The sequence below is a fragment of the Lytechinus variegatus genome, chromosome 2 (assembly GCF_018143015.1).
Source record: "Lytechinus variegatus isolate NC3 chromosome 2, Lvar_3.0, whole genome shotgun sequence".
In the NCBI taxonomy this organism is placed as follows: Eukaryota; Metazoa; Echinodermata; class Echinoidea; order Temnopleuroida; family Toxopneustidae; genus Lytechinus; species Lytechinus variegatus.
In genome coordinates, this window is record NC_054741.1 from 51,488,596 (window position 1) to 51,501,864 (window position 13,269).

Sequence of the window (13,269 nt, forward strand, 5' to 3'; positions counted from 1 at the left end):
ACCAAGTATCACTGAACATCTTGTGCGAGTTATAGTAGTTTTCAAAGTCAGCAATGCTGCTATGTTGAATCACGTGATGCAGGTGAGACGGCCAGAGGCATTCCACTTGTTTTATATTCAAAAGGTTATTTTAACTTGAGATGTTACTTATCTAGTATGTCTAACTTAAGGCTTTCTTGCAGACTAGCTTGCTTTAGAATTTCGTGATGCATTATGTAAAGTAGATTTGTGAAAAAATAGATGTCAGTGGGAAGTTACTGGTTCTGAAAAATCATTCCATGATCATTGCTATTTAAAAAAAAAAACTTGAAATAGAAAATTTATTTGTGCAGTAAGTGGTAATATATGTTGATGTTTAAAACTTCTTACAGGCTCGTAAGCTTAAGGATATCACTTCCTTGTGGTATCCCATCATTCTTTGCCACTGCTGCCATTGATTCTCATCTCAATGTGTCCTTCCTCCAACAGGCTCGTAAGCTGAAGAAAGATGTCATACCGGGTGCTTTCCCAGCATTCCTTGCCACTGCTCCCATTGATTCTTACCTAAAGAGAATTCAGCAAGCAGACTTTGACGTCTTTCATCCGTCCCTGTCAAAGAGGTATCCTCTCCTTCCGGTTAAAATATGGCTGCAGAACTACAGGAGGACTTTCTGAATTTACTATCATACAGAATGACTCTATATCATGATCTTAAAAATGTATGATTTGGGATCTTTTGGACAAGGGAAATTGTGCTACGATGAAAATAACTCTGAAATCTCGAAGATCATTAAAATGGCCATGGAATCCCACCTATGTCTTCAATCAGATATTACAGGAGGCTACAAGGAAAGTAAACTCCACTAATAAGAGGAGAAAATGGTCGGCCTGATTGATCAAGTCTTATCAAGTGACCGTTCCAAGTTGTAAGATTCTTTGTACTGTTATATATGTTGAAAGTACTGCAATCTAATCTTTGACTCTGTAGGCCCAAATTCACAAAAGTGGTTTTTAAAACCATCGGCTGAACCCATGGTTTTATTTCCTGTATAAATTACGCTTATTTATCATGCCTATTAAAAATGTCCAATGTTGATGCTCGCTTTTGTCGCAGTGCGCCAAAATGACGCCTGTTGCCATGGTTAAGCACGCTTTTTTATTCATGAGTCCACTGTTTTGAATTAATGAGTCCACTCTTCAAACAGTGGACCCATGAATAAAATAGCATATTTAATTAACCATGGCAACAGGCATCATTTTGGCGCACTGTGACAAAAGTGTGCATCAACATTGGACATTTTTTAATAGATGCGGTAAATAAGCATAAGTTATACAGGAAATCTGCATAAACCATGGGTTCAAGGGACAGTTTACAAAACCACCTTTGTGAATTCGGGCCATAGGGTTTCAGTTCTCATCATAACATGGTTCTATTTCCCGGTGTTCTCATGTTTTCATATAATTCTTTATCAAATAATTGGCTGTGAGTAGTCATAGGACGCGTATTATTTCCACTGTTGCGTCGACTGTGCATTTTCTACCAAGCAAGTGTGCAGTAGAAAAGTCAAAATTGAGAAGCTCTTGATAAAAGAAGCACTTGGGGGTTTTCCTCTGCCTGTTGTTGACGACCATGACCAATGCTGAACAGGAGGGTAGGAGGCCTAAAAGAGAAATAACATTAAAGTTTGATTTCTCTTGATTAATCTTAACAAGGATCCATGTATCTTATTTAATGAAACAATTAACAAACTGCTCTTGTTCGTGCATTGGTTTGAAATGTGGAGCGTTGTGGCCCAGTGGATTAGTCTCCGGACTTTGAAACAGAGGGTCGTGGGTTCAAATCCCAGCCATGGCGTAATTTCCTTCAGCAAGAAATTTATCCACATTGTGCTGCACTCGACCCAGGTGAGGTGAATGGGTACCCGGTAGGATTTTTCCTTGAACGCTTTAGCGCCTATTAATATGGCAGCTCAGCTACAGCCGGGGTAATAATATGATACCAAGTATCAAAGCGCAGTTGAGTATATGCACATAGTAACTGCGCTATATAAATGGACATATTATTATTATTATGAAATGAGCTTACATTTATTAGGTAAGTTAAGAATTTGCCACAGCTGCTGTGTTGCATGCTAATTACTACAATATGATACACTCGGAGTTGCATGGTATTTGTATACCATGGTGTGTTTTAGTCTGATTTCTTGCTCCAACTTTAAGTAAATTCAATTGAAGGGGTTCTTGGCTGAAAAATATGATTTCAACAGATATATTAAAACCAGAAAAAAACGAAATACTGAAAATTTGATCAAAATTGGACAAGGAATAACAAAGCAATAACATTTTAAAGAGTTGCATTATTTGTGTGAAACAATTCTATGCACGTCTCCATGAATATTCGATATTTCCTCCCAAGAATTAACAAAAATGGATCGACAACTGATTTAGTACATTAGATATCCATTGCTGTAACCCATTATATTACAAGGGAGACATATCATACACACTAGTATGAAATATGAAATAATTATGATTTCATGCAGTAACATAAGATAGGGTTGTGAGGGTAAGATTGTGCATCCGATAATCTCCAGTCCTAGATACCAGATAAGATGCTGCTCCATATGCTCCTTCAGATGCATCAGAGAAATGATGCAACTCATACTTGACTGGCTCCTTAAATCCATGGGGCCTAATGCACCTGTTAACTGTAAACTGTTCTATATCTGGTGATTCACTGAGCCTTCGACTTCAGGAAATTGATCATCCCAGGCTAACTTTTGACGACAAAGCTCCTTACAGAATCAGCTTTCCCTATACTACAAATGGATTTACAAATCCCAGCAGATCATAAGTTGACAAGGCGGCACTTACTATTCCTCGTCCTTTGAAAGGCTTGTCCTTCGGTGCTATCTTCTACCCAGAACAATCTGTTAAGACATTCCAGCTGATGCCTAAATCACAATTAACTGGGAGAGCATCGTAATTCAAATGTATTCCAGACAACTCCTTAGCCTCTCATCAACTGGTATAGACGAACAGCCTCTATTGTCTCAGGCCCAAAGTCTTGCTGATTGTCGATTGCCGTCTGACGAAGGGCAAAACTGCAGACACCAGGACTCCATGTCCCTCCAAACAGATGTACACATATGCGGTATACATGCGGCTCTACTGACATATCTCCTGAGGGCCACCACAGGAATTGTAGAACGTCTCAGAAGGGGGAACTCGAACCTGATGGAACATTGCCTCAGTGTCAGCTGATAAGGCAATTGGGTCCTTTCTAAATCATAACAGTACCCCTGTCAACTTGTTTGTCAGATCCGGGCCTTGGTGCACAACGTCATTCAGTGATACCTGGTATGACTTCAACGCAGCACATTCGTAGACAATCCGTTCCTTACCTGGCTTCTTGGGGTTGACCACAGGATGGTGAGAAAGGTACCATACATTCTGCTTTACCTCAGTCTGAGCTGTTACAGTGGTATCCACCTTCTCAGCATACCCCTTCTCAAGAAGGCTGGACATTCCTTCCTCATATTTGCTGATTAGGTAATCGTCTCTCTTAAGTTTCTTTCTCAGTGACTCAAGGCGTCGTTCTGCCAAGAAAAGGTTCTCAGGCAACTGCAAATTGTCATCTTGAAAGGGATTGGGCAATTGGTAATGACCCTTGTCCATGGATATCCCTTCCTTCCAGAGCTCTAGTACCATCTCATTCACAGACCTGCTTCTGCTATCATCATGGAGATACTAGTAATCCATTCCCTCAAGTTCCAAAAATTCTTGACTTGACCTTCAAGTTCTAGTCCAAAGTGATCAGAGACATAGATTCAAGAGACATGGATTCTGGTATTGGAGCTTCTCTGTCTCTGAGCGGTCCATTAAGAGTCCATTCTAGAATCGTTCAAATTGCGTAAACCTCACCAGGTTTAACTGCTCTAACTTCAAGCAGCATCAACGCCTGAGGTACATCTTGCCCTTGCATTCATCAGCGTACTCTCTCAATTGCTTGCAATTGCTTGTAATAACTGGGCCTTCTGTCACTTGCCTCAGCTAGGCTTCTATCCTAAAACTATCCCCAAACCTCTCTTCCAGAAGTTCTTGAGCTCTGACATAACCTTGGTCTGGTACCATCATCATACATTCATTTCAAGGTTTATTTATTTCCAGTAAAACAATCACACACATACTGCAGCTAAAAAGCTGAAATGTATGTATTTACAGAGGTATAACAAATTTACAATACATGTAGCATAAAACAATAATGTAATGATGATAAAAATAATGGTACATTAAGAAAAATCCAGTATACAAAAATAAATTATTTTAAATATATACACTTCAAGAGTTATTGAGGAGATTAATAAAATATGGTATTGCTCTGTGTTTATTTGTATTGCATATACTTTTGTTTATTGCGTAAAGTCATGCCAACAACATTCCTTCTGGTATCCAGTTTTTACAATGTGGATTTTTGCTCACAGATACTGCAAAATCAGAGCATAATTGTTCACGTCTATCTTCTAGTGTATCCAGTTTGCATCGTTTAAAAGCATCTTCATGTTTAAATAACTTTTGCCTAAGATAATTTTACAAACTCTTCTGGATTCTTTCTAATTTTTGTACATGGTCTAAGTTAAACCTCCATTAAACACAGGCACACAATATTCTAAAACAGGGTGGATGTACATGTATATTATAATTAAGTCCAAAATTGGTAATTTATATTTTTTGCTAATCCAAACATATAGAGCTTTTTAACATTTCATTTGTATGGAAGTCCCATTTTAAATTATGTTAGATATAAACTCCTAAAATTTTAGAAGTATCATAATAAGGCAGTTCTGATTTGCCAATTAACTGCGATCTCACAACAATTGTACAGCCTCATTAGCTTACCACTGCTCGACAACAATGTATCGCCTATCATACGGTACAAACTCATAATATTTCAGCGGATCACCATCAAACTGCATCAGTTCTGCATTTGATGAGTTGATAGATGCTAGAAGCTTCTGCTGGCTTGCTTGACCCATCTGCAAATGTCTTAATATCTCCATGTCAAGCTGACTCTTTGATGTTGATGTCTCCTTGGGCGTAAAAGCTGCCATCCCAATAGGGATTTTGGGCCTACAGGTTTAGCAAGAGATATTCAACATGATGATCAAATGGTTGACAAGACACCTTGGCAGCATTATGCGCATGGTGGCATGCATCTCCATTGATGTCTAAGAGATGAGGAGCTTCTTTTGAGAGTATAATGACAGGAGCTGACTTCTCGTCCTTCCTGACATATATCTTTCCATTGTAAGTCCACAAGAACTTGTGCCTAGCATTTTTTTCTAACTCCATTGGCGAGTCCTAGCAGCTCTCTTGTTGCACTGACAAGGTTCTCATTGAAGAAAATCTTCATGGTGCTGCAAAGGTTGATTCCAAGATCTGCAGAAGTGCCCCGTAGACGCTTCTTACCATCATAGACAGCATTCCTAGCTCTTTGATTGGTAAACCTGACGATTATTGGTCTTGGGTGCTTGGCAGACGGTTTTTGTGCTCCGGGGCGGTGAGCGATATCGATGTCGCCAGCAGTGATATCTGGGTCGATCCTTTTGGAGATGATCAGTGCTACATCTGCTGGGTTCTCCTACTTCTCTTCTGGAATCTCAGCGATCTCAAGGTTTTGCCTCCTATGATAATGGTCGAGGTCTTCTTGACGATCAAGGGCATCTACCCTTTTCTTAAATGCCAAATTCTCATTCTTTAGTCCCTTAATCTCTCTCTCTCAAGTCGCTCTGTTACTTTCATCTCTTCATACTTTTCTTCCAAGAAAGAGAGAGACCTAACAGTGTCTTGCTGCCCTGCTCGTACATCACTGATTGCAGTTTTCAGAACCGCGAATTTATTATTCATAGAGCTGGAAAGCATTGAAACTTCATCTCTCAAGTTCTTTATTACATCAAGGAGATCATCTTCTTCATTAGCAGTTTGCTGCTTAGATTTCTCTATTGGCACTGGCATCAGTAGGCCCAGTTTGTATTGTTACATAATATCTCAGGTCGTGTAAAAATAACAGTGCGTGTCAGCTAGGTCCGTAAGTTAAAAAAAAAACGCGCTAGATTGAGTTTTCAAATGTTTCTTGATATTTTAAGCCAATAAAATGAATGAAAAGACACGTAAAACTCACTGAAATTTATTCAGGCTCTCCTGTGGACCTCAAATAAAGTTCATCATCTGAATCCTTGCATCAAATCCAGTCATGTGGTGTAATTTTCAATTCCCAAATTAATGAAAGGCAGTCAAAATATGTGTAAAACCAGGAGCAACCTCTCGACACGTCCTTTCGTCACACAACCATTGATTTGAATTAAGTCAGAAATTGGTGATTTATATTTTTTCACTAATTTATCATATAGAGCTTTTTATTGCACTTTTGTAACATTTCATTTATTTGGAAGTCCCATTTTAAATTATGTTGGATATAAACTCCTAAAATCTTTAAGGTATCAACGTAAGGCAGTTCTGATTCGCCAATATGCTGCGCCCTCACAACAATTGTACACCTCATCAACTACAATACCTTGTTGTCGAGCAGTGGTAATGCTCGACAGCAAGGTATTGCCTATCATCCAGTCGAATGACTGTACAAACTCAATATTTCAGCGGATCACCATCAAAATTCATGAATTCAGCATTTGGTGAGTTGATAGATGCCAGAAGCTGCTGCTGGCTTGCTTGACTTATCTGCAAATGTCTTAATATCTCCCTGTCAAACCGACTCTTTGATTGAGACGTCTCCATCCCGACAGGGATTTCGGACCTATCGATTTAGCAAGAGTTAATCATCATGATGATCAAATGGTTGACAAGACACTTTAGGGCCGTCTGCACTATCCCGAGTTTTCAAATTAAAGCGCGCTATTTCTGATCAGGCAAATCATCCTGATCTGAACAATCTGGAGATTATTTCCAATGGAGACGCAATTATCGTGCTAGTTCAGAGGATTAATCTCGAGATTGCAATCCCAAGTCAACTTAGGGATATTTGCAAATTAGCGCACTATTTCACAAATTATCGCGCTAATTCGTAGGTGCAGACACACTCGAGATTATTTATTCAGGGCGTCAGACCATAATGCATCGATGCCTCGCTGGAGCAGGAATTGCTCTTGCGATGGTGGAGACGGGGTTTCTTGAATCTTGAGTAGGGGCTGATTGGGCTAAGATCCCGAGATTAGGCAAACTCGGGATGGTGCAGCACCGCCTCTTGGCAGCATTATGCGCATGGTTGCATGCATCTCCATTGATGTTTAAGAGATGATGGGGGGGGGCCCAGTCAAATATATTGCTATACACATGCTTGACCAAAACGCGTTTAAAGGGGTGTTTTTTCAGTTTTGGACGTGTGCCGCGCATGCACTCGTTACGATTATCAAAAACACTCATTGAAAAAAAGGTTGGTTTTGAAATACTGGTGAATGGTCAATCAAAGGGTCAAACGTATTTAGGGTTTCTTTTCCAAACCTTTTTCTTTAAAGACTAGCCAAGCGTGTTTAGGCTATGTTTTTTTCCAAGCTCTATCCCCGGGGCTTTTTACTCATTTATGAAGTGTTCAGGTTCTTCCTGATTGTGGTATTTTAACCCTAACAGCACGGGGGGGGGGGGGGGCATACAAAACCCATGAATATAGTTTTGTCTAAGCATATTGTCAGCAAGTAGGAAAAACTAGTTTAGGGGTCATATTGTAGTGACAACTTGTTCAAGGGCCAAAATGTGTAAAAGAGGCCCGTGAAAAACTTGTATATGGGGTTATTTTGCACGTTGAGAAAAACTTTTGTAGGGGGTGCTTGGAAATAATTTGGTAACGCATGTGTACAGCGACACATTCAGCTTTCGCTTCTCCCCTTTAAGTTCATCCATCTTTTTCTTCTCTTCCTCCAGAAATGTCCTGTACCTGTCTAGCTTGCTTTGCATGAGACAGCATTTCCTTGGTTATTCCCACATTCATGATGACTCCTGCCGTAGGTATGTGATCAACAATGATCCTTCTTGCGACCAATGTTCTCTCTTTTTGATTTTCTACTTCCACCTCCTTGTTTACCGAAAAATCCCCTTTCAACATCTGCCTGTCCATGTGACAAGCACATGAGAAGTTTCATGATTGTCCACAAGTTCATTAATTGTTTGCTTTCTCCAACACCTGCATAGAACTTGTCCAACCTCATGTCCTTCCTCTTGAAACTGTGAAGGTCAAAGACTTCTCCTGCCATCATTTCCCTATACTCACTAAGGATTCTATCACAGTCCCTACCATTCACATACTGACTATTCACCAAGACTTGTAGGGTTGCCGTAAGAGCTGTTTCACAGGAGGCCACATCCTTCAGTATTTCTTCTGGATCCATCCATTTTGCAGTGCGTACAAGACTATACTTGATTGGCGATTTCTCCAAGAGTTTCTTAGTCACATTCAGTAGAAACTTGCGACAGTCATTTTTGAACTGATAGATGACTCTCTCACTGACTTTTTTCTTTGCCTTTGTGACTGCTTGCTTTGTGGCAAACCCTGTGTCAACTTGTGATGTGTCTTTTAGATTCTCATCTTTCAGCTCTAGCTTACTGATTCTAAGTGGCGTACTTGCTGCAGCTAAGATATCATCCTTCACAAACCTCCTCATCAGGCTCTTCAGAATTTTGACAATGTCTGTTCAATGAATGGAATCATGGGGCTGACAGTCTGATAATCTGATAATTTTGTTCCTTTTAGGGGGAAATGTTTTGAATGCGTATGCGATATGCTAGAAGTAGGGCACGGGCTGAAGGAACATTTTGAGTGGCATACCGCCTTGATTCACGCTCACATTTGACTCTACACACAATTACTACCGGCACTTTTTTTTGCGTAATAATTTTATGTGGAAAACAAAGCCTAATCACACACAAACAAATACATGCTGCATGCTATGGCGGGAGAGAGTCGACCGAACATGATTTGGAGCTGATTTCTCTGCACTGTTTGGTAGTGCTCGGAAAAAAAAAATAAGTAGCTTAAAATAAACAAGTCACAAAATACATAATTTTGAATCATAAGGTCAAAATAAGCAAATTTATTAATTTCCATGACTTTTTCATGATATAGCTTGATTTTTTTCATTTTTCATGACTTTTCCAGGCCTGGAAAAACAAATGAAAAATTCCATGACTTTTCCAGGTTTTCCATGACCGCGGGAACCCTGCTATGCTTAACTACCACTGCTTGCTGGTATTACTGTAGTAAGATTCCAGAACTGATAAAACATTTTTGTTTTGTTTGGCTGGTACATTCATTTATGTCCAAGACCATGGGTCATTTTGTATGATGCGCTTGTTCAGTCCATGGAGAGCATTTCCAAAACTTGCTTGTTGTTTGCTAGTAATTTACTGAGGTCAATCAAATCAATGACAACTAAATATGGCAAAGACTTCTCCGCAGCAAAGCTAAGATGAATGCCTCAGTTGTTGACACATGGTCTGCGATAATGTAGGTGCTGGAATGGACGGGGTGGGATTCACTGAAAGTAGGAATGAGAAATCATCAACCCGCCCATTGAATACTCATGAAGACGTGCACATAACTATTTTCACAAAATATTGCAAAACTTCAAATTTCAATTACTTTATTAATCAGATTTTGATGAAATTTACAGCAGTTTGCTCAGTGAATTTTACTGTTTATTTTCATTTGGTCCAATGCCAATTCGTCCAATTGCCAACTCGTTTTACTATCATTTGATCTACCATCAGTTCCTCCAATGTACACATGGACACTGCCATTTTGTCTAATTAACCAGTTGGTCCAATAGCCATTTAGTCTATATACCATTTGGTATAATTAGACTAGTGTTGAATGGGCAAAATGAATGAAAATAAAATGTTAGACCAACTGGTTATGAGACAAAATGGTCTTTGACAAGTTAGTGATTAGACTAAGTGCTGATTGGACCAAATGGTTATTGGACGAAATGAAGGTAGACCATGTGAAGAGTGGACGGGTTGGCAGCGGACGAATTGGCAATTTACCTATGTTAGATGAAATTATTTTTAGTGCGCAGTATCCCTTTAATGAGAAATGCCTGTAATTGCAGTAAACACTGATTTCATGAGTAAAACCAGGCTTAATTGTCAGTATATCATCGAGGATCTAGATCTGGTACAGTTACATAAACTGAACTTTGTGAAATCTTGAAATCTACGCTGAAAAATGTTCACACTGAAGATCACCAACACAGATAGGCACACGTGGGACAGTGTATTATTATTGCTGGAATAAAGACCCGACGGAAGTGACCGAATCCATGCTTATTTCTCAGCAATTACACAATTTCTTCCAGAATCCTTTGGCACATATTTTTTATTCATACAAACAGACACTTGGGTGGTCATTGTAGTAGATTCTGTAAAAAGTCATTTTGAGATCGTTACCAATACTGGAATTTATCTTTAAAAACTCTGCTTTCAAGGAGCTTTGCTGTTAGTTATCACTTTAAATTCCTACCCACACTGTTTGTTATGAACTTGATATTGTACAGCAGTGGGAGTGTGGATGCTCTGGAATTAAACGTTGTCAGCTATAGTGAAATGATTATTCTGTCTGATGTATGAGATGCACCTGGGGCCCGTTGCAGAAAGAGTTGCAATCAATCGCAACTCTAAAAATCATGCGCAACTTGATTGATCAACAACGCGCATTTTGGACTTGCGATTGATTTTTTGACTTGCGTTTAAACGCAACTCTTTCTGCAACGGGCCCCAGATCGTTAGATTTTACTGGACATTTGTTATCATTAGGTTTCACGTCCAGGGTTGAAATTACATTTGCTTGCACTGTGATGGAATTCAAATAAAATAAATTTATTCGCAGAAATCGACATGTGATTTTCTATTTAGTGTATGGATGCAGGAATATCTGAAAAGTGATTTCATTTTTTTTATCCAAAGCAGTATCTTATGCAGTTTTGTCATGATACATATTGATATATTTCATGATTTTAAAATGTTGTGAATTACAATCAACCAAATTTTAGTTAGAAATGGTTTCATCTGTGTCTTATTACTATGACAGTATTTGACTGAGTGGTCTGAATTCAGGCAAGTCTTAATTTTTTAGACGAATCTGTTATGCAAAGAGATCAATGTTTCATGTGTGATTTCTTATAAGTCTGGCACAAATTTTGAACGCCCGGGTACACAGTTCCAAAGTTACACATTTTGTAGTCCATGTTGGACCCAACATTGCTCAAAAACATTAATTCATGTCAGGTCCAATGTAAATAATTTATGGAGCCAAAATTAATCCAGCAGGGGGGGGGCACTTCCATTGACAAGTGAGTGGATACCATGTGTGACCCTCCCCAAAACACACAAAGGATTTCTTTTTCAAGATAGAGCATGTTATGTACGTAATGTAATAGGGGATGTCAAACATTAAAATAATGAGAAAAATGATATGTATTTCGCTAGGCAAACTACGTGTTTACGGTCAAATTTGTGAGGGTATAAAAATACTAAAATACTTCATAAAGTTTTATTAAGTAAACATAACCATGTTTTAATATACATTTCATAAGAATCCTATGAAGGTGTCCAAACCCAAAATCAGTAGTTAGAGAGCATTATCTTAAGATTTATAAATTAATTCTGATTTTAGCATAATCAAAAATAAAATGTGAGTAATTTTGGTACATTAATTTTAAATTTCAGAGATTATGTTGCAATCAAGGTACTTGTCTTTTTTTGGTTACCTTTGCGCAAGCAACAGCTGGGATCCGGAGCCAGGAGGGGTAAAGGAGCATATCAAACCCTTCCCCGGCCTTGCAATTTCAGAACACCTCAGGGTTTGTAGGGTTTAAAGCACATTTAAGTAACAAAATTCAGTGGACATGCATATGCAATTAGCTTCATAAAATCTTTTGCAAATTCTGACTATTTAATCCGAATCTGACTATATTTGCCAACATGTCATCAAATGTGCAAATATTTGTTTTACAGTGTGTATTTTGTTTTTCTGTTTCTAAAATTATAGTATTTATTTTCTACAAATTAAACACAATACAAAATTGAAATTGAATATATTGCATTTTATTTCTTCTGTTTTCTTTACATACTGCAGTCACAGTATTATGTAAAAAGGACGAGTCCACCCCAACAAAATGTTGATTTAAATAGAAAGAGAAAAATCCAACAAGCATAACACAAGTCATAACTTTCTGATTTTACATCCGATTTTGATAAAATTTTCAACGTTATTCTTGTTTGATTTTTCTCTATTGATTCAAATCAACATTTTTCTGGGGTGGACTTGACCTTTAAAACAAGTAGACAAAATAAGGATACAAGAAATCTTGCATGGTAGCTATTTTGCAAGTACAAGTAAAAATGAACTTGTGCAAGGTGGACTGGATTTCAAATGCTTGTTGCTATGTGATTCAATATAGCAGCAGCACTGACTTTGAAACTAATAAATATTTATTCAGAAAAGAAACATTCATATGATAATAAAGTTATTTGATTGACTTAAAATGACCTTTCATCTTGATCGTGTGACCCAAGACTTGTGCAAAACAGTTGGTGGTACTTGATTACCCTTATGTCCACGTTTCATGAACCAGATTCATAAACTTAAGTTACGGTGACAATTAAAAACCTTAACTTTGGTTACAGTTCCAATATTGAGTCACCAACATGATCTAATTTCATTGACCCTAAAGGACATTTGATCTTGGTCATGTGACTTGAAACTACGCAGGGTGTTCAGTGATACTTGATAACCCCAATGTTCAAGTGTCATGAACTATCTCCATATACGTTCTAAGTTATGACATTTCAAAAACTAGATTATTATGTTGATGATGGCAGTCTAAAAAGTATGATAATAAACTCCCAACTCATATCCAAAATGCTCCCTCCGTGGAAATTTTCAAATCGTCACTCACCTTTCCTCATAACTTGTTTTCTTTTTTTAATGGATTAACTGTATATTATTATAATCTGCCAACCCGTGCGCTTTGAAACACCAGTATAAAGCACCCAAATATTATCATTATAATTTACTTTCACATCCAAAAGGCACTGCCCACCGCTTAAACCTTACGAGGGCTATGGTTCATGTACAAGCACAAGCTCTTATGTAATAGGGGCATGTAGATCAGGGTTCCATTACGTTGAATTACTATTATTGTAAATTTGTGTTCCAGTGGTATAAATACGATTGATTGATCCCTTCACGGATGGATTTTATGTGCCATCTTTTGATATATT

The 13,269-nt window shown here is 38.2% G+C and overlaps 1 protein-coding gene across 1 annotated transcript in view; it reads left to right on the forward strand.

The window, feature by feature from the left end:
• Nucleotides 1-986, forward strand: part of LOC121408317 (NADH dehydrogenase (ubiquinone) complex I, assembly factor 6-like) — a 37,014-nt gene extending 36,028 nt beyond the window's left edge. The window contains exon 7 of the mRNA XM_041599740.1: nucleotides 469-986. Within this exon, the coding sequence (XP_041455674.1) occupies nucleotides 469-654 (186 nt within the window). The 3' untranslated portion in view covers nucleotides 655-986. The remainder of the gene's footprint in view (nucleotides 1-468) is intronic.
• Nucleotides 987-13,269: the final 12,283 nt, after the last annotated feature.